The 20025-nt window shown below is 39.8% G+C and overlaps 1 protein-coding gene across 2 annotated transcripts in view; it reads right to left on the bottom strand.

Annotated features, from left to right (window-relative positions):
• The window catches only part of magi3a (membrane associated guanylate kinase, WW and PDZ domain containing 3a), a 232992-nt gene extending 215857 nt beyond the window's left edge, over positions 1–17135 (bottom strand). Inside the window, exon 1 of one of the 2 annotated variants that reach the window (XM_061902945.1) lies at positions 16314–17135. In XM_061902945.1, coding sequence (XP_061758929.1) covers positions 16314–16620 — 307 coding nt within the window. In that variant the 5' untranslated portion in view covers positions 16621–17135. The remainder of the gene's footprint in view (positions 1–16313) is intronic. The other variant, XM_061902944.1, reaches the window with a different exon arrangement.
• Positions 17136–20025: the final 2890 nt, after the last annotated feature.

Genomic DNA, 20025 nt, shown 5'->3' with positions numbered 1-20025 from the left:
TCTCGCTCTCATGAATTCTAATGAGGCCACTAAGGAAGCTCATTTCCCGCCAGCGCGACACAGCGCCGTGACGGAGAACGGACTTTGCATTCATTATTTGCAGAGGAAAAAAAATAACTGAGGCCCGATTCTCCCGACGGAACAATGTACTGTAGCTTGGATGAGCTTTGTTGTCATGAAAGTATTTTTTCTTTCAGTCTCCTCAGTTCATTGGTCCATTAATCAGCAAACAGCAAATAAACGTCACTGTCAGAGGGGCCCTGACATGGCGGACATACAAACCCCAAAACCAGTGAACTTGTGTAAATGCTAAATAAAAACAGAATACAATGATTAACAAATCTTTTATATTCAATTGAATGGACCGCAAAAACAAGATATTTGATCTTCAAACTGGAAAACATTGTTATTTTTGCACAAATTAGCTCAATTGGAATTTCATGCCTGCAACATGTTGCAAAAAAGCTGCCACAAGTGGCAAAAAAGACTGGGAAAGTGGAGCAAATGCTCATCAAACACTTATTTGGAATATCCCACGGGTGAGCAGGCTAATTGGGAACAGGTGGGTGCCATGCGTGGGTATAAAAGCAGCTTCCATGAAATGCTCAGTCATACACAAACAAGGATGGGGCGAGGGGTCATCACTTTGTCAACAAACGCGTGAGCAAATTGTCCAACAGTTCAAGAACAACATTTCTCAACCAGCTATTGCAAGGAATTTTGAGATTTCACCATCTACGGTCTGTAATATCATCAAAAGGTTCGGAGTATCTACAGAAATCACTGCACATAACATTGAATGCCCAAGACTTTTGATCCCTCAGAAGGTACTGCATCAAAAAGCCACATCAGTGTGTAAAGGATATCACCACATGGGCTCAGGAACACTTCAAAAAAACACTGTCAGTAACGACAGTTCGTTGTTAAAAAATAAGTGTAAGTTAAAACTCCACTATACCAACTCAGTGGCCTAGTGGTTAGAGCAGGGGTAGGGAACCTATGGCTCTAGAGCCAGATGTGGGTCTTTTGATGACTGCACCTGGCTCTCAGATAAATCTTAGCTGACATTGCTTAGCACGATAAGTAATGAATAATTCCGCTGGTAATCACAGTGTTAAAAATAACGTTCAAATTATAAAACATTCTCATGCATTTTAATCCAACCATCCATTTTCTATCACACCTGTTCAAAAAGTCGCATTAATGGCAAGAAGTATTATATCTATTATTGGTTAGCTTTAGAATAACAATGTTATTAAAAATAATAAGAGATTTATTAAACTCTAAAGATGTTGGTCTTACTTAAAAATGCACGCATTTAATTGTATTCAATGTTAAAAAATATTATATGGCTCTCCCGGAAATACATTTTGAAATATTTGGCTTTCATGACTCTCTCAGCCAAAAAGGTTCCCGAATCCTGGGTTAGAGTGTCCGCCCAGAGATCGGTAGGTTGTGAGTTCAAATCCCGGCCGAGTCATACCAAAGGCAATAAAAATGGGACCCATTGCCTTCCTGCTTGGCACTCAGTACCAAGGGTTGGAATTGGGGGTTAAATCACCACAAAATTATTCCCAGGCGTGGCACCGCTGCTGCCCACGGCTCCCCTCACCCCCCCCCCAGGTGGTGATCAAGGGGATGGGTCACATGCAGAGGACAAATTTCACCACACCTAGTGTGTGTGTGACAATAATTGGTACTTTACTATGCAGAGCGAAAGCCATTTATCAACAACACCCAGAAACGCTTCGCTGGGCCCGGGCTCATCTAAAATGGATTGATGCGCAACCCGGGCACCGAAAAGTGGCACAGTTGGATTTCACGCTAATCGGCGCCTGGCGTGGGGGGAAAAAAAAGTACCAAATCCCTGCCGCTGTCAAATTGAATGTGGATTTCTCCAATCTGTTGACTCTGTTCGGAACAAACGATTGTATGTAATAAAAGAGAATAAGTAACTTGTTTTAATTCTGTGTTGATATTGTTAAAAGTCCATACTGTGTTTATTTTCCGATTATATTTTGTGAATAAAACAGTTGATACATTTGATCGGTATCGTCCGATCTCACTCCCGGATGATCCGTATCAGACTTGGCAGAACTCCAGCATAGTTTTCTCTGAGGTTCGACTTGGAGATGTTTCCAGGTGTGACAGTAAACGTTGGCACCTCGGCGTGATCAATGGCGGGGTAATCGCCCGCCCTTCTGAGGTGAAGATAGCTCTCCGTCGTCTCATTTATGCCTCGCTTCGCTCAACGCCTCCTTGAAAAGGAACCATCCGGCAGTATCTGCCGAGAGCACACATTTGCCGAGGCGGGACTGCATATTTGGAAGAAGCCAAGTTCAATCAGCTGGAAGATGAGCTGCTCTCCGCACATGTGCACGCACGCTTACTCCAAACGTTGTGCAAACCGATATTTGGCATTTTGACGTATATCGGTATCTACCTTGTTTTATCGGTATCGTCCAATACTTCTTTTGTTTTCCTTTTTACCCAAACTAAAACAGAAATACATGAGCAGATACCATATCTACACATATAATACCAGTGTATAGTATTTAAAAATAGTGAAAAGTAGAGAGTTAGTTAGTACCATCCATTCTGGACTGTACTTTTTTCCTACGCTTTGAACCATGCGGACTACGAAACGTTGCGGCTACTTCATGGATTTTTCTTAGTTGACCACCATAATAAAAACAGTTTAAAAAAAAAAAAAAAAAAAACAAGCAAAGGCACTAAAAATGTGTGTTATTGTTTGTGCTTCGGGGCATGGAGTGAGCGAGCTCGTTCAAAAGATGGCGCCGTAGCACAAACAATAACATTTTCGGTGCCTTTGCTTGTTTAGTTTTTTTTAACTGTTTGCATTATGGCGGTCAACTAAGAAAAAGTAGTCGCACCGTTTTATAGGCCGCAGGGTTCAAAGCATAGGAGAAAAGTAAAGTCCGGAATTGATGGTACTAACTTACTCACTAGTGCTGCATTGCCCTTCTGTCTATACTGAGCTTTCAACTTGGCATAGAATGGCCATTCCATCTTCTAGCCGTCCACAACGTTTCTACTCGAATATATTATTCATTCCTCGCTCCAAGCTACATTTGCAAGTTTTACAATATAACTAAAACTATTCTTACTCACTAGACCGTCCCATGTGTTATGTCTGTAGGAGTGTTTTCATGCCTATGTGTACGTGTTTTATCGGTATCGTCAAACTACAACAGAAATACATCAGCACGTACCATATATACACATATGATACCAGTGTACAGTATTTTTTTTTAAATAGTGAAAAGTAGAGAGTAAGTTGGTACCATCAAATCTGGACTATACTTTTTTCCTATGCTTTGAACCATGCGGCCTATGAAACGGTGCGGCTATGGATTTTTCTTAGTTCACCGCCATAATAAAAACAGTTTAAAACAAAAAACAAGCAAAGGCACTGAAAATGTGTGTTATTGTTTGTGCTTCGGCACATGGAGTGAGCGAGCTCGTTCAAAAGATAGCGCCGTAGCACAAACAATAACCTTTTCGGTGCCTTTGTTTGCTTAGTTTTTTTTAACGGTTTGCATTATGGCGGTCGACTAAGAAAAAGTAGTCGCACCGTTTTATAGGCCGCAGGGTTCAAAGCATAGGAGATAAGTAAAGTCCGTAATTGATAGTACTGACTTACTCTCCAGTGCTGCACTGCCCCTTCTGTCTATACTGAGCTTTCAACTGGAGATAGAATGGCCGTTCCGTCTTCTAACTGTCCACAGCGTTTCTACTCAAATAGATTCTTCATTCATCGCTCCAAGCTACATTTGCAAGTTTTACAATATAACTAAAACTATTGTTACTTACTAAACTGTCCCATTTGTGATGTCTGTAGGAGTGTTTTTGTACAAACCCCGTTTCCATATGAGTTGGGAAATTGTGTTAGATGTAAACATAAACGGAATACAATGATTTGCCAATCATTTTCAACCCATATTCAGTTGAATATGCAACAAAGACAATATATTTGATGTTAAAACTAATAAACTTTGTGCCATGATTGGGTATAAAAGCAGCTTCCATGAAAGGTTAAGTAATTCACACACAAGGATGGGGCGAGGGTCACCAATTTGTAAGCAAATTGTCGAACAGTTTTAGAACAACATTTCTCAACGAGCTATTGCAAGGAATTGTGGGATTTTACCATCTACGGTCCGTAAAATCATCAAAACATTCAGAGAATCTGGAAAAATCACTGCACGTAAGTGATGATATTACAGACCTTTGACCCCTCAGGCGGTACTGCATCAAAAACTAACATCAGTGTGTAAAGGATATCACCACATGGGCTCAGGAAGACTTCAGAAAACCACTGTCAGTAACTACAGTTGGTAGCTACGTCTGTAAGTGCAAGTTAAAACTCTACTATGCAAAGCGAAAGCCATTTATCAACAACAACCAGGAACGTTGCCGGCTTCTCTGGGCCCAAGCTCATCTAAGATGGACAGATGCAAAGTGGAAAAGTGTTCTGTGGTCTGACGAGTCCACATTACAAATTATATTTGGAAACTGTGGATGTGGTGTCCTCCGGAACAAAGAGGAAAATAACCATCCAAATTGTTATAGGCGCAAAGTTCAAAAGCCAGCATCTGTGATGGTATGGGGGTGTATTAGTGCCCAAGGCATGGGTAACTTACACATCTGTGGAGGCACCATTAATGCTGAAAGGTACATACAGGTTTTGGAGCAACATATGTTGGCATCCAAGCAACGTTATCATGGATGAGTCTGTTTAGCTGATTGGAGAGCTAGTTTGCGCAGCTAGGGGGTCCATGACGATGACTTCTGTTTTGTTTGATCAGCCGTTTTACTGCCCTGTTACGGACACCGATTGGAAGCAATTAAGGTATGTAAATACAATTTTACAGAATATTTACGAGTAAATAATTAACTTCACAACGTATATATCTGCGGCTTATAGTCCCGTGCGACTTATATATGTAAAATTCAGGGTGTTTTTTTTTCTAAAATTGGGTGGGTGCGGCTTATATACCGTAAATTTGTTCATGTGTTATATAGGCTGTGCAACGTTGTGATTCCTCTCCATCCAGCGTGTGTGAGGGTTGCAAAGAGAGCATATTTCCCTACAAGTTGTTTGTATTCAGACAAGGCAAGCGCAGGAATCGCAACATTGCAACTGGAAGGCTCACAACTCAGATCCTCTCTTACCTAACTTTGCAACGTTTCCTTCCATCGCCCGATCCCCCAGTCAGGCACCTCTTCTGGGCTGCTATCAATGATGGATGAGGCCTGCATTAATGATGAGGAAGGCGATATAAACACACGGCGAGGACCCCACAAGGGAGGAGAGACGGCCATATGAAGATGTCAAAGTAGAGTAACAGCCCTGATCAACCGTCCCACATGTGACCGCGCGGGAACATAAAACGACTCGAGTGTTCTCCCTCATCAAATATTCCACAACACAGGAATTGGTTTCATTCACAGTTTGAGCTGTGTGACACAAGATGTCTTCTCCTTCACAATAAAAGGCTGACTATTGTCGTCAGCCTCAATATTCATTCTTGCACAAAGGAAGCCCGTACAGTAGCATACATTCAGAAATGGATTTACTATATTTTTCAGACCATAGGGCGCACCAGATTATAAGGCGCACTGCCAATAAGGGGGTCTATTTTCATATATAAGGCGCACCCCATTATATTGCGCACTGCCAATAAGGGGGTCTATTTTCATGTACAAGGCGCACCTGATTATAAGGTGCATTAAAAAGGGTCATATTATGATGTATTTGTACATTTAACCACTTCCTTAGGGACAACATAACATGCCATGTGTAGTGTGACACAAGATGTATTCTCCTTCACAATAAAAGGCCGCTTATTGTTGTCAGCCTAAATATTCATTCTTGCACCTAGGAAGCCCGTACAGTAGCCATACATTCAGAAATGGATTTACTCAATTTTTTTGACCATAGGGGGCACACCTGATTATAAAGAGCACAGCCGAAAAGGGAGTTTATTTTCATATATAAGGCGCACTGCCGATAAGGGGGTCTATTTTCATATATAAGGCGCACTGCTGATAAGGTGGTATTTTTCCATATATAAGGCGCACTTGATTATAAAGTGCAATAAAGGGGTGATATTATGGTGTATTTCTACATCCAAAAAATTTAATGTGGTCTAGAAGAGAACATGTCATGTGTAGTGTGACACAAGATGTCTTCTCCTTCACAATAAAAGGCATCTTATTGTTGTCAGCCTCAAAATAAATTCTCGCAAAGCAAGCCCGAACAGTAGCCAAACATTCAGAAATAGATTTATTTTAATTTTCAGACCATAAGGCGCACTCGGATATAAGGAGCACTCCCAATAAGGGGGTCTATGTTGATATATATAAGGCGCACCTGATTATAAGGTGCATTAAATGGGTCATATTATGATTTATTTCTATATTTAAACACTTCCCTAGGGACAACATAACATGTCATGTGTAGTGTGACACAAAATATGTTGTCCTTCACAATAAAAGGCTGCTTATTGTTGTCAGCCTCAAGATTAATTCTTGCGAAGCAAGCCCGTACAGTTGCAATACATTCAGAAATAGATTTATTTTAATTTTCAGACCATAAGGCTCACCCGATTATAAGGAGCACTGCAGATAAGGGGGTCTATTTTCATATATAAGACGCACCCCATTATAAGGCGCACTACCGATAAAGGGGTTTATTTTCATATATAAGGCGCACTTGATTATAAGGCTCATTAAACGGGTCATATTATGATGTATTTCTACATTCAAACACTTCCTTATGTACTGCATAACATGTCATGTGTAGTGTGACACAAGATGTCTTGTCCTTCACAATAAAAGGCTGCTTATTGTTGTCAGCCTAAATATTCATCCTTGCACATAGGAAGCCCATACAGTAGCCATACATTAAGAAATGTATTTACTCTATTTTTCAGACAATAGGGCGCACCAGATTATAAGGTGCTCTGCCGATAAGGGGGTCTATTTTTATATATAAGGCGCACCCCACTATAGGGCGCACTACCAATAAGGGGGTATATTTTCATGTACAAGGCGCACCTGATCATAAGGTGCATTACAAAGGGTCGTATTATGATGTATTTCTCCATTTAAACACTTCCTTACAGGCTACATAACATGTCATGTGTAGTGTGACACAAGATGTCTTCTCCTTCACAATAAAAGGCTGCTTATTGTTGTCAGCATCAAGATTCATTCTCGCACAAAGGAAGCCCGTACAGTATCCATACATTCAGAAATGGATTTACTCTAGTTTTCTGACAATAAGGCGCACCCGATTATAAGGCGCACTGCCAATTAGGGGGTCTATTTTCATATATAAAGGTGCACCCCAATATAAGGCGCACTGCCGATAAGGGGGGGTCTATTTTCATACAACCATAGATTCAGAAATGGGTTTTATCCATTTTTCAGACCATAGGGTGCACCGGATTATAAGGAGCACTGCCGAAAAGTGGTTTATTTTCATATATAAGGCGCACCTGATTATAAGGCTCATTAAACGGGTCATATAATATGATGTATTTCTACATTTAAACATTGACTTATGGTCTAGATAATATGTCTTGTGTAGTGTGACACAAGATGTCTTCTCCTTCACAATAAAAGGTTGCTTATTGTTGTCAGCCTAAATATTCATTCTTGCACAAAGGAAGCCTGTACAGTAGCCATACATTCAGAAATGGATTTACTCTATTTTTAAGACCATAGGGCGCACCTGATTATAAGGCGCACTGCCGAAAAGGGAGTTTATTTTCATATATAAGGCGCACTGCTGATAAGCTGGTATTTTCCCATATATAAGGCGCACTTGATTATAAGGTGCATTAAAGGGGTGATATTATGGTGTATTTCTACATTCAAACAATTTATTATGGTCTAGAAGATACCATGTCATGTGTAGTGTGACACAAGATGTCTTCTCCTTCACAATAAAAGGCCGCTTATTGTTGTTAGCCTCAATATTCATTCTTGCACAAAGGAAGCCCGTACAGTAGCCATACATTCAGAAATAGATTTAGTCTATTTTCCAGACCATGAGGCGCACCCCATTATAAGGCGCACCACCAATGAGGGGGTCTATTTTCATATATAAGGCGCACCCCATTATAAGGCGCACTGTCAATAAGGGGGTCTATTTTCATGTACAAAGCGCACCTGATTATAAGGTGCATTAAAAAGGGTCATATTATGATGTATTTCTCATTTTTAAACACTTCCTTATGGTCTACATAACATTTAATGTGTATTGTGACACAAGATGTCCTGTCCTTCACAATAAAAGGCAGCTTATTGTTGTCAGCCTCAAAATAATTCCTCGCAAAGCAAGCCCGTACAGTTGCCATACTTTAGATTTACTTTAATTTTCAGACCATAAGGCGCACCCGATTATAAGGAGCACTGCCAATAAGGGGGTCTATTTTCATATATAAGGCGCACCCCATTATATTGCGCACTGCCAATAAGGGGGTCTATTTTCGTATATAAGGCGCACCCCATTATATTGCGCACTGCCAATAAGGGGGTCTATTTTCATGTACAAATCGCATCTGGGGGGGGGGGGGGGGTTGGAGATGGGGGGTGCGGGCGGATCCTTTTTTTTTTTTTTTTTTTCTTTGTCATGATAAGGGAGGTTTTTGTGGTTGGTGCACTAATTGTAAGTGTATATTGTGTTTTTTATGTTGATTTAATAAAAAAAATATATATTTTTTTTTTCTTTTTTTAATAAAAATGAATAAAAAATTATACTGCGGCTCGGTACCGGTCCGCGGCCCGGTGGTTGGGGACCACTGGTCTAGAAGATAACATGTCATGTGTAGTGTAACAAGATCTCTTCTCCTTCACAATAAAAGCCTGCTTATTGTTGTCAGCCTCAAGATAAATTCTCGCAAAGCAAGCCCGTACAGTTGCCATACATTCAGAAATAAATTTACTTTAATTTTCAGACCATAAGGCGCACCCGAATACAAGGAACACTGCCAATAAGGGGGTCTATGTTGATATGTATAAGGCGCACCTGATTATAAGGTGCATTTCTACATTTGAACACTTCCTTAGGGACAACATAACATGTCATGTATAGTGTGACACAAAATATGTTCTCCTTCACAATAAAAGGCTGCTTATTGTTGTCAGAACCTGAAGGTTCATTCTCGGACAAAGGAAGCCCGTACAGTAGCCATACATTCAGAAATAGATTTACTCAATTTTTCTGACCATAGGGTGCATCCAAATATAAGGCGCACTGCCAATAAGGAGGTCTTTTTTCATATACATAAGGCACAATTGATTAAAAGGTGCATTAAAGGGGTCATATTATGATGTACTTCTACATTTAAACATTGTCTTATGGTCTACATAACATGTCATGTGTAGTGTGACACAAGATGTCTTCTCCTTCACAATAAAAGGCTGCTTATTGTTGTCAGCCTCAATATTCATTCTTGCACAAAGGAAGCCCGTACAGTAGCCGTACATTCAGAAATAGATTTAATCTATTTTTCTGACCATAAGGCGCACCTGATTATAAGGAGCTCCACCAATAAGGGGGTCTATTTTCATATATAAAGGCGCACCCCATTATAAGGAGCTCCGCCAATAAGGGGGTCTATTTTCATATATAAGGTGAACCCCATTATAGGGCGCACTGCCGATAAGGGGGTTTATTTTCATATATAAGGCACACTTGATTATAAGGCTCATTAAACGGGTCATATTATGATGTATTTCTACATTTAATGACAATAAGGGGGTCTATTTTCATATATAAGGCGTACCCCAATATAAGGCGCACTGTCGATAAGGGGGTCTATTTTCATATAGCCAAAGATTCAGAAATGGGTTTGATCTATTTTTCAGACCATAGGGTGCACCGGATTATAAGGAGCCCTGTCGAAAAGTGGTTTCTTTTCATATATAAGGCGCACTGTTGATAAGGGGGTCAATTGTCATATATAAGGCGCACCTGATTATGAAGCTCATTAAACGGGTCATATTATGGTGTATTTCTACATTTAAACATTGCCTTATGGTGTAGATCAGTGGTCCCCAACCACCGGGCCGCAGGCAAATTTTTAATTAATTGTTATAAAAAAAATGTTTTAAATGTATTTATTTATTTATTTATTTTATTAAATCAACATAAAAAACACAATATACACTTACAATTAGTGCACCAACCACAAAAACCTCCCTTTTTCATGACAAAAACGTCCCTTTTTCATGACAAAGAATCCCCCCTCCCCCGGCCCGCGGGACAAATTATTAAGCGTTGACCGGTCCGCGGATACAAAAAGGTTGGGGAGCACTGGTCTAGATAATATGTCATGTGTAGTGTGACACAAGATGTTTTCTCCTTCACAATAAAAGGCCGCTTATTGTTGTCAGCCTAAATATTCATTCTTGCACCTAGGAAGCCCGTACAGTAGCCATACATTCAGAAATGGATTTACTCTATTTTTCAGAACATAGGGCACACCTGATTATAAGGAGCACTGCCGAAAAGGGAGTTTATTTTCATATATAAGGCGCACTACCGATAAAGGGGTCTATTTTCATATATAAGGCGCACCCAGTTATAAGGCGCACTGCTGATAAGGTGGTATATTTCCCATATATAAGGCGCACTTGATTATAAGGTGCATTAAAGGGGTGATATTATGGTGTATTTCTACATTTAAACACTTCCTTATGGACAACATAACATGTCATGTGTAGTGTGACACAAAATATGTTCTCCTTCACAGTAAAGAGCTGCTTATTGTTGTCAGCCTCAAGATAAATTCTCGCAAAGCAAAGCCCGTACAGTAGCCATACATTCAGAAATAGATTTACTTTAATTTTCAGACCATAAGGTGCACCCCATTATAAGGAGCACTGCCAATAAGGGGGTCTATTTTCATATATAGGCGCACCTGATTATAAGGTGCATTAAAGGGGTCATATTATGATGTATTTCTATATTTAACCACTTTCTTATAGACAACATAACATGTCATGTGTAGTGTGACACAAGATGTCTTCTCCTTCACAATAAAAGAATACTTATTGTTGTCAGAACCTCAAGATTCATTCTCTGACAAAGGAAGCCTGTACAGTAGCCATACATTCAGAAATAGATATACTCTATTTTTCTGACCATAGGGTGCATCCGAATATAATTTGTACTGCCAATAAGGGGTCTATTTTCATATATAAGGGGCACCCCATTATAAGGCACACTGCCGATAAGGAGGTCTTTTTTCATATATAAGGCACAATTGATTAAAAGGTGCATTAAAGGGGTCATATTATGATGTATTTCTACATTTAAAGACTTCCTTATGGTCTACATAACATGTCATGTGTAGTGTGACACAAATGTCTTCTCCTTCACAATAAAAGGCCGCTTATTGTTGTCAGACTAAATATTCATTCTTGCACATAGGAAGCCCATACAGTAGCCATACATTAAGAAATGGATTTACTCTATTTTTCAGACCATAGGGCGCACCTGATTATAAGGCGCACTGCGATTAGGGGGTTTATTTCCATATATAAAGGCGCACCCCATTATATGGCGCACTGCTGATAAGGTGGTATATTTCCAGATATAAGGTGCACTTGATTATAAGGTGCATTAAGGTGCCCGGTACCGGGCCGCAGGCAAATTTTTAATTAATTTTTATTTGAAAAAAAAAAAAAAAAAAAGTTTATTTATTTATTTATTTTTATTAAATCAACATAAAAACACAATATACTCTTACAATTAGTGCACCAACCACAAAAACCTCCCCTTTTCATGACAAAAACGTCCCTTTTCAATGACAAAGACACACCCACCCCCCCCGACACCCCCCCCCCGCCCCACGCCCCCCCCCCCCGGGCCGCGGGACAAATTATTAAGCGTTGACCGGTCCGCGGATACAAAAAGGTTGTGGACCACTGGTCTAGATAATATGTCATGTGTAGTGTGACACAAGATGTCTTCTCCTTCACAATAAAAGGCCGCTTATTGTTGTCAGCCTAAATATTCATTCTTGCACAAAGGAAGCCCGTACAGTAGCCATACATTAACAAATGTATTTACTCTATTTTTCAGACCATAAGGCGCACCTGATTATAAGGACCACTGCCGAAAAGGGAGTTTATCATCATATATAAGGCGCACCGCCGATAAGAGGGTCTATTTTCACATATAAGGCGCACCCAGCTATAAGGCGCACCGCTGATAAGGTGGTGTTTTTCCATATATAAGGCGCACTTGATTATAAGGCGCACTGCCCATTTTTGTGAGAATGAAAGAAATGTAATTGCGCCTGATCAGCCAAAATATACGGTACATTACAACCAGAATTAATATGTACATTAGGCGCACCCGGGGTATAAGGCGCACTGTCCACTTTTGTGAAAATGAAAGGATTTGAAAAGAAAAGGTCAATCATGTACAACATTATGACAATACCTCGTAAAACTTTTAGTACAATCTACTGTATTGTTTACAAACAAAATTTGTATCTAAATGTACTAAGTCCTAAAAATCCCGACTTTCTATTCTTGGCACTATCTTAAAAGTATGCTTTTCTTTTGTATTCATGCTAACGTTTTATGCAAACATTTTTGCAAATGTTATTCGGATAAACTAATAAATCAAGGCTTTCTATACTCGCCGCCACCTTAGAAGTATGCTAATGTTTTCTGCGTCACCATGCTAACATTAGCGTGCTAATATTTTATGTAGGAATTTTTCCTAATTTTATGTATATAAACCTAAGAATCATGGCTTCCGATACTCTGCGCCATCTTAAAAGTAAGATAACTTTTCCTTTGTAATCATGATCATGTTTTATGCTAACATTTAAACAACTTGTATTCCTTTAAATCGGATTTTGGATACTCGGCGTTGTCACACCAAATTTCTTCCCCTCTACAAAAACCTTCCCCCCGGAAGACATTAGGCGTGACAGCCCCTCTAATGCCTAAAGGACCCCAATGAGGGTGGAAGGACTTTAAAGCAGCCCACACAGCTGCCTGTTTTAAAAGCATTATAATTGGCTGAAAAATAACGGTGAGGAAAAAATATTAGCATTCCAGCATGCTAACCTTTCGAGCTATTTATGCTTCGCTAATTTTGCAGCTGTAACCCTTAAGAGTCATATAACTTGGTATTATCACGCCCTCATTGGGGTCCTTCAGGCATTAGAGGGGGAGTCACGCCAAATGTCTTCCGGGGGGAAGGTTTTGGCGTGACAGCGCCATCTTAGAAATAAGCTAACATTTCCTTTGTTATCAAGCTAACGTGTTGTGCTAACATTTTTGCTCATTTTATTTGCAAAAACTTATAAATCAGGGCTTTCGATACCATGCGTCACCTTAGAAGTATGCTGATTTTTAATATGCTAATGTAGACATGCTAATGCTTCTGCTGGTATTTTAGCTTTTTTTTTTGTTGAAATCTACAATTCATTGGTTTTGAGACATACCTCCTCCATCTTGCAATTATATTCACTGTTCCCATTATAATCAGCTAGCATGCTAATGTCCCTTGTAGATTTTTTCCAAATTTTATTTGTGTAAACTTAAAAATCACAGCTTTTCACTATCTTAGAAGTATGCAAACTTTTTCTATGTCATCAAGCTAACATTTTAGGGTCAATAAACCCTGAGTAGCAAGTTTGCAGCAAAGATAGCAGGCCCATCAAAAGTGTTTTTGTTTAAATGTAACTTTTGAATAAGTTACAAAAATGTACTTCTTGAATCCACGTTTTAGATTCCAAGTAAATTGCGTAAAGTCGTACGTTGTGTGCACGCGTGCCTGACGTTGTGTGTCCGTGCAACATCCGGACAACGGACCGAATGGCGGAGCGTGGATGCAAAGAAGATTACAACACGAGTTCAGACGAAGGGCGCCAATGGGATGTTGCACAGCCAGATGTTTGTGTTTGGTGGGAGTGGACTGCAGCAACACCACAGGCGGGAAACATGAAGCTGAGCTTACACATATGCGGGCACGGGCCGCGGGACAGCTGTGTACATGATGCACATGTGTGTACGTGTGTGTGTTTGTGTATGTGTGTGTGTGTGTGAGTATATGTATGTGAATGTGCGTGTGTGCATGTGTGTGTGTATGTACGTGTGTGTGAGTATATGTATGTGAATGTGCGTGTGTGCATGATGCACCTGTGTGCATGTGTGTGTGTATGTATGTGTGTGAGTATATGTATGTGAATGTGCGTGTGTGCATGATGCACCTGTGTGCATGTGTGTGTGTATGTACGTGTGTGTGAGTATATGTATGTGAATGTGCGTGTGTGCATGATGCACCTGTGTGCATGTGTGTGTGTATGTATGTGTGTGTGAGTATATGTATGTGAATGTGCGTGTGTGCATGATGCACCTGTGTGCATGTGTGTGTGTATGTATGTGTGTGTGAGTATATGTATGTGAATGTGCGTGTGTGCATGATGCACCTGTGTGCATGTATGTGTGTGTGAGTATATGTATGTGAATGTGCGTGTGTGCATGATGCAACTGTGCACGTTTGTGCGTGTATGTATGTGAATGTGTGCATGATGCACCTGTGTGTGTGTGTGTGTGTGTGTGTGTGTGTGTGTGTTTGTATGTATGATGCACATGTGCGTGTGTGTGTGTGTGTGCGTGTGTGTGTGCGTGTGTGTGAATGTGTGTCCATGATGCTCATGTGTGTGTGTGTGTGTGTGTGTGTGTGTGAACGTTTGTGTGCATGATGCACTTGTGGGTGTGTGTTTGAAAGTGTGTGTGCATGGTGCACGTTTGGGTGTGTGTGTGTGTGTGTGTGTGTGTGTGTGCATGAAGCACCTGTGTGTGTGTATGAAAAACCTGTGTGTGTGTGTGTGTGTGAACGTTTGTGTGCATGATGCACTTGTGGGTGTGTGTTTGAAAGTGTGTGTGCATGGTGCACGTTTGGGTGTGTGTGTGTGTGTGTGTGTGTGTGTGTGTGTGTTCATGATGCACGTGTGGGTGTGTGTTTGTGAATGTGTGTGCATGATGCACGTGTGTGTGTGCATGAAGCACCTGTGTGTGTGTATGAAAAACCTGTGTGTGTGTGTGTGTGCATAATACACTTCTGCGTGTTTGTGTGTGTGTGTTTGTGTGTAAGTGTATGTGAATGTGTGTGTGTGATGCACATGTGTGTGTATGTGTGTGTGTGTGTGTGTGTGCATGATGCATGTGTGGGAGTGGGTGTGAATGTGTGTGTGCATGATGCACGTGTGTGTATGTGTGTGTGTGTGTGTGTGTCTGTGTGTGTGTGTGTGCATGATGCATGTGTGGGAGTGGGTGTGAATATGTGTGTGCATGATGCACGTGTGGGTTTGAATGTGTGTGTGTGCATGATGCACCTGTGCGTGTTTGTGTGTGGGGTGTGTGTGTGTGTGTATGTGTGTGAGTGTGTGTGTGGGTGTGTGATGCAAATGTGTGTGCGTGAATATGTGTGTGCATGATGCATGTGTGTGTGTGCATGATCCACGAAAGTGTGTGTGTGTATGTGTGTATGTGTGTATGATACACACGTGTGTGTGCATTATTCATGAAAGTGTGTCTGTGTCTGTGTGTCTGTGTGTGTGTGTGTGTGTGTGTGTGTGCATGATCCCCGAAAGTGTGTGTGTGTGTGTGTGTGTGTGCATGATGCACGTGTGGGAGTGGGTGTGAATGTGTGTGCATGATGCACCTGTGTCTGTGTGTGTGTGTGTGTGTGTGTGTGTGTGCATGATGCATGTGTGGGAGTGGGTGTGAATGTGTGTGTGTGCGTGATGCACCTGTGCGTGTTTGTGTGTGTGGGTGTGTTTGTGTGTGTATGTGTGTGAGTGTGTGTGTCGGTGTGTGATGCACATGTGTGTGCGTGAATATGTGTGTGCATGATGCATGTGTGTGTGTGCATGATCCACGAAAGTGTGTGTGTGTGTGTGTGTGTGTATGATACACACGTGTGTGTGCATTATTCATGAAAGTGTGTCTGTGTCTGTGTGTGTGTGTGTCTGTGTGTGTGTGTGTGTGTGTGTGTGTGTGTGTGTGTGTGTGTGTGTGTGTGTGTGTGTGTGTGCATGATCCCCGAAAGTGTGTGTGTGTGCATGATGCACGTGTGGGAGTGGGTGTGAATGTGTGTGCATGATGCACCTGTGTCTGTGTGTGTGTGTGTGTGTGTGTGTGTGTATGAAGCACCTGTGTGTGTGTGTGTGTGTGTGTGTGTGTGTGTGTGTGTGTGTGTGTGTGTGTGTGTGTGTGCGTGTGTGTGTGTGTGTGTGTGTGTGTACCTGGTCTGACGGTCTTCAGGCGGATGGGCTCCTGAAAGTGCCGGATGACGGCCAGCGAGTCCCGGTGTGTCAGCCCGCTCACCGGGGTGCCGTTCACCTCCAGCAGCACGTCCCCGCTGCTCGGTATCCTCCCGGCGTGGCAGACCAGCGCCTCGGCCGCCATGTGTCCGAGGTAGGGGAACTCCCCCTGCTCGGCGCCGCCGCGGAGCTCCACCACCGAGACCAGTTCCCCGGCGCCCCCCCACGACACGGCGCACTCCTGGACTTTGGCGGACCAGTGCTTCTTCTTCTTCAGGGTCTTGGACATGTTGTTGTTTGTTGTTTTTTTTTTGCAGTTCCTGAACACGATCGTCCTTCAAGGATTCTTCGCTACGACGCAGTGACGCACAACATTGCGCAATCTCATATGTTGCACTTGCAGGGTCGAACACCCCCCGATGCACGCCGGGATATGCGAGGCTTCGGTGGCCGCGTCAGTGTCGCATAGAGACGCCTCGAACCCGCCTCTTTATGCGGGTCAAGTCCAAAAAAAAATTAATAATAAAAAAAAATTAAAAAAACTGCACACCTGCCAATACCGGATGAGCTCCACGATGTTTGACTTAGTTGCCCGAAGCGCGTCGGAAAAGACGCGGACGTCCCCGCATGGTATCAATGGTATCAGCTGATCGCCGGATCCCAACAGACTGGATCAGCAAGTTCCCCGGGCGCACCTGTCCTGGCGTGGTGACGTCACCACCCGGGTCCTTGGAGACCGCACAACAGTACCTTCGCTCTCCTCCGGAGGACGACGACGACGCGCGGGGGGGGGGGGGGGGGGGGGGGGGGTTACGAGCTTTTTCTCGCCGGGTCGCTTTTTTGGGGGGGGGGAACTATCGCGCGAATGTCCCGCGCGTATTGTGACGACGCCAACAGAAGGAGAACGCGAGTATGATCCGATTAAGACTCGACTCCTCAACTTTTCTTCCGGCTGCTTCCGTGTTGATGTGGGGAGTGACGGGGCAGTTGACCAATCAGCGATCGTGTTACGCTGCACGCTTTTAGCCAATCACACGCGACACCGGGCGGAACTTGTATCACGGAGAAGGAGGATTTATTATTTTATTTTTTATTTTGTTTAATGTAGACATCATTGTTGGAGCCTATTTATTTATTAATTGTTTTGACAATCTAATCCAGGGGTCACCAACCTTTTTGAAACCAAGAGCTGCTTCTTGGGTACTGATTAATGCAAAGGGATATATATATATATATATAAATATATATATATATATATATATATATATATATATATATATATATATATATATATATATATATATATATATATATATATATATATATATATATATATATATGTGTATATAGGTACATACTGTATATATGTATGTATATATATGTGTATATATATATATATATACTGTATGTATTTCTATATATACTGTATATATACATATTTATATGTATATGTATATATATATATATATATATATACTGTACATTACATTCTATTTTAGTTACTTTGTTGAGTTTACAACCCCCTGGCGATGTTTTGTAATGTTTTTGTACTTGTTTTGATTATTATTATCTATTGCCTGTATGTTGCATATTATAAATAAAGGTTTATAAAATTAAAAACAAAGGTTCTTATGCTACAAACAAATGGTACAGAAAAAGTTAGTGTGCTTCTATGAAGGCGCCGAGTATTGAAAGCCTTGATTTTTAGGTTTATACAAATAAAAGTAGCAAAAATTCAAACATAAACACGTTGGAATGATGGCTTAAAAAAAGTACCGATTATCCAAAGCCATGATTTTTAGGTTTATACGGATGCAATTATTTAAAAAACATAGTATAAACATGAGCAACTCTATGATGGATTGTTAGAACGGAAACAGTTTGTATACTTGCAAGCTGGAGGGAGATATGTCTCATGAATTCTGGATTTAAATGAACAAAATTAGCCAAAATACCAGCATAAAGTGCTAGCAAGCAAACGCTTGCATGATGACATTTTTTTTAACATATTCAAAGTTACATTTTAACACACACACATATATATATATATATATATATATATATATATATATATATATATATATATATATATATATATATATATATATACATATATATATATATATATATATATATATATATATATATATATATATATATATATACATATATATATATATATATGTATATGTATACAAATAACATTTGATGGGCCTGCTGTCTTGTTCTCTACTTCTATGACAATAGCAGTGCTCGGTTGCCAACATGTTATTTACTGGGCGTGCCTGCCATCTAGTGGTCATGTTTTGTAACTCCAAAATAAGCGTTTATCCCAGGGATGTCCAAAATGTAAACGTTTCAATATTTTACATTTTCAAAATGGTGGTTTTGAAGATATAAAATATTAAAATGTTTACATTTTTCAATGTGCGGACCTTGTTGTAAAAAGTTTGGACACCCCTGGGATAAATGCTTAGATTGGAGTTACAAAACCTGACCACTAGATGGCAGGCACGCCCAGTAAATAACATGTTGGCAACCGAGCACTGCTATTGTCATAGAAGTAGAGAACAAGACAGCAGGCCCATCAAATGTTATACATATATATATATATATATATATATATATATATATATATATATATATATATATATATATATTAAAAAAATAATAATAATTAAAAAAAAAAAAAAAATATATATATATATATATATATATATATATATATATATATATATTAAAAAAATAATAATAATTAAAAAAAAAAAAAATATATATATATATATATATATATATATGCTTATATTGTTAATGTTACCAAAATATTTAATATTGATAATAATGCTAACGTTGCTAATGTTCCTAATATTACTATTGTTGCTAATGTTGTTAATTTTGCCAATGTTGTTGATATTGCTAATGTTGCTATTATTGCTAATGTTACTACTATTCCTAATATTTCTAATGTTGCTAGTTTTGTTGATGCCGCTAAAATTGCTATTGTTGCTGATGTTGCTACTATTGTTAATGTTGCTATTTTTGCTAATGGTGTAAATATTGCTAATACTACTAATAGTGCTAATGTTGCTAATGTTTCTAATATTGCTAATATTGGTATTGTGGCTAATATTGCTAATGTTGCTATTGTTATCAATTTTGCTAATATTGTTCATATTGCTAATATTGGTAATGTTGCTAACATTGCTAATATTGCTCATCTTGCTCACGTCATTAATATTTGCTGATGTTGCTAATCTTTCTAATAATTTTGCTCTTATTACTAATGTTGCAAATATTTCCAATTTTTGTTGCTTATGTTGATGACCCTAATAATATTGCCAATATTGTTGACGTTGCTAATGTTACTGATATTACTAATGTTGCAAATATATCCTATGTTGCTTATGTTGATATTATTAATATTGCTGATATTGTTAATATTGTTACTATTGTTACTATTGCTGATATTACTGATGTTGCAAATATATCCAATGTTGCTTATGTTGATGTTATTAATATTGCTATAATTGTTAATACTGCTATTATTGCTGATATTACTAATGTTGCAAATGCATCCAATGTTGCTGAAGTTGGTAATTTTGTTAATGTTGCAAACATTGCTATTGTCACTAATATTTACAATGTTGCTATTGTTACTAATATTTCTAGCGTTATTAATCATGTTGATTGTTCA

The sequence above is a fragment of the Nerophis ophidion genome, linkage group LG06 (genome assembly GCF_033978795.1).
Source record: "Nerophis ophidion isolate RoL-2023_Sa linkage group LG06, RoL_Noph_v1.0, whole genome shotgun sequence".
Taxonomy (NCBI): domain Eukaryota; kingdom Metazoa; phylum Chordata; class Actinopteri; order Syngnathiformes; family Syngnathidae; genus Nerophis; species Nerophis ophidion.
This window is presented reverse-complemented; position numbering and strand designations above follow the sequence as displayed.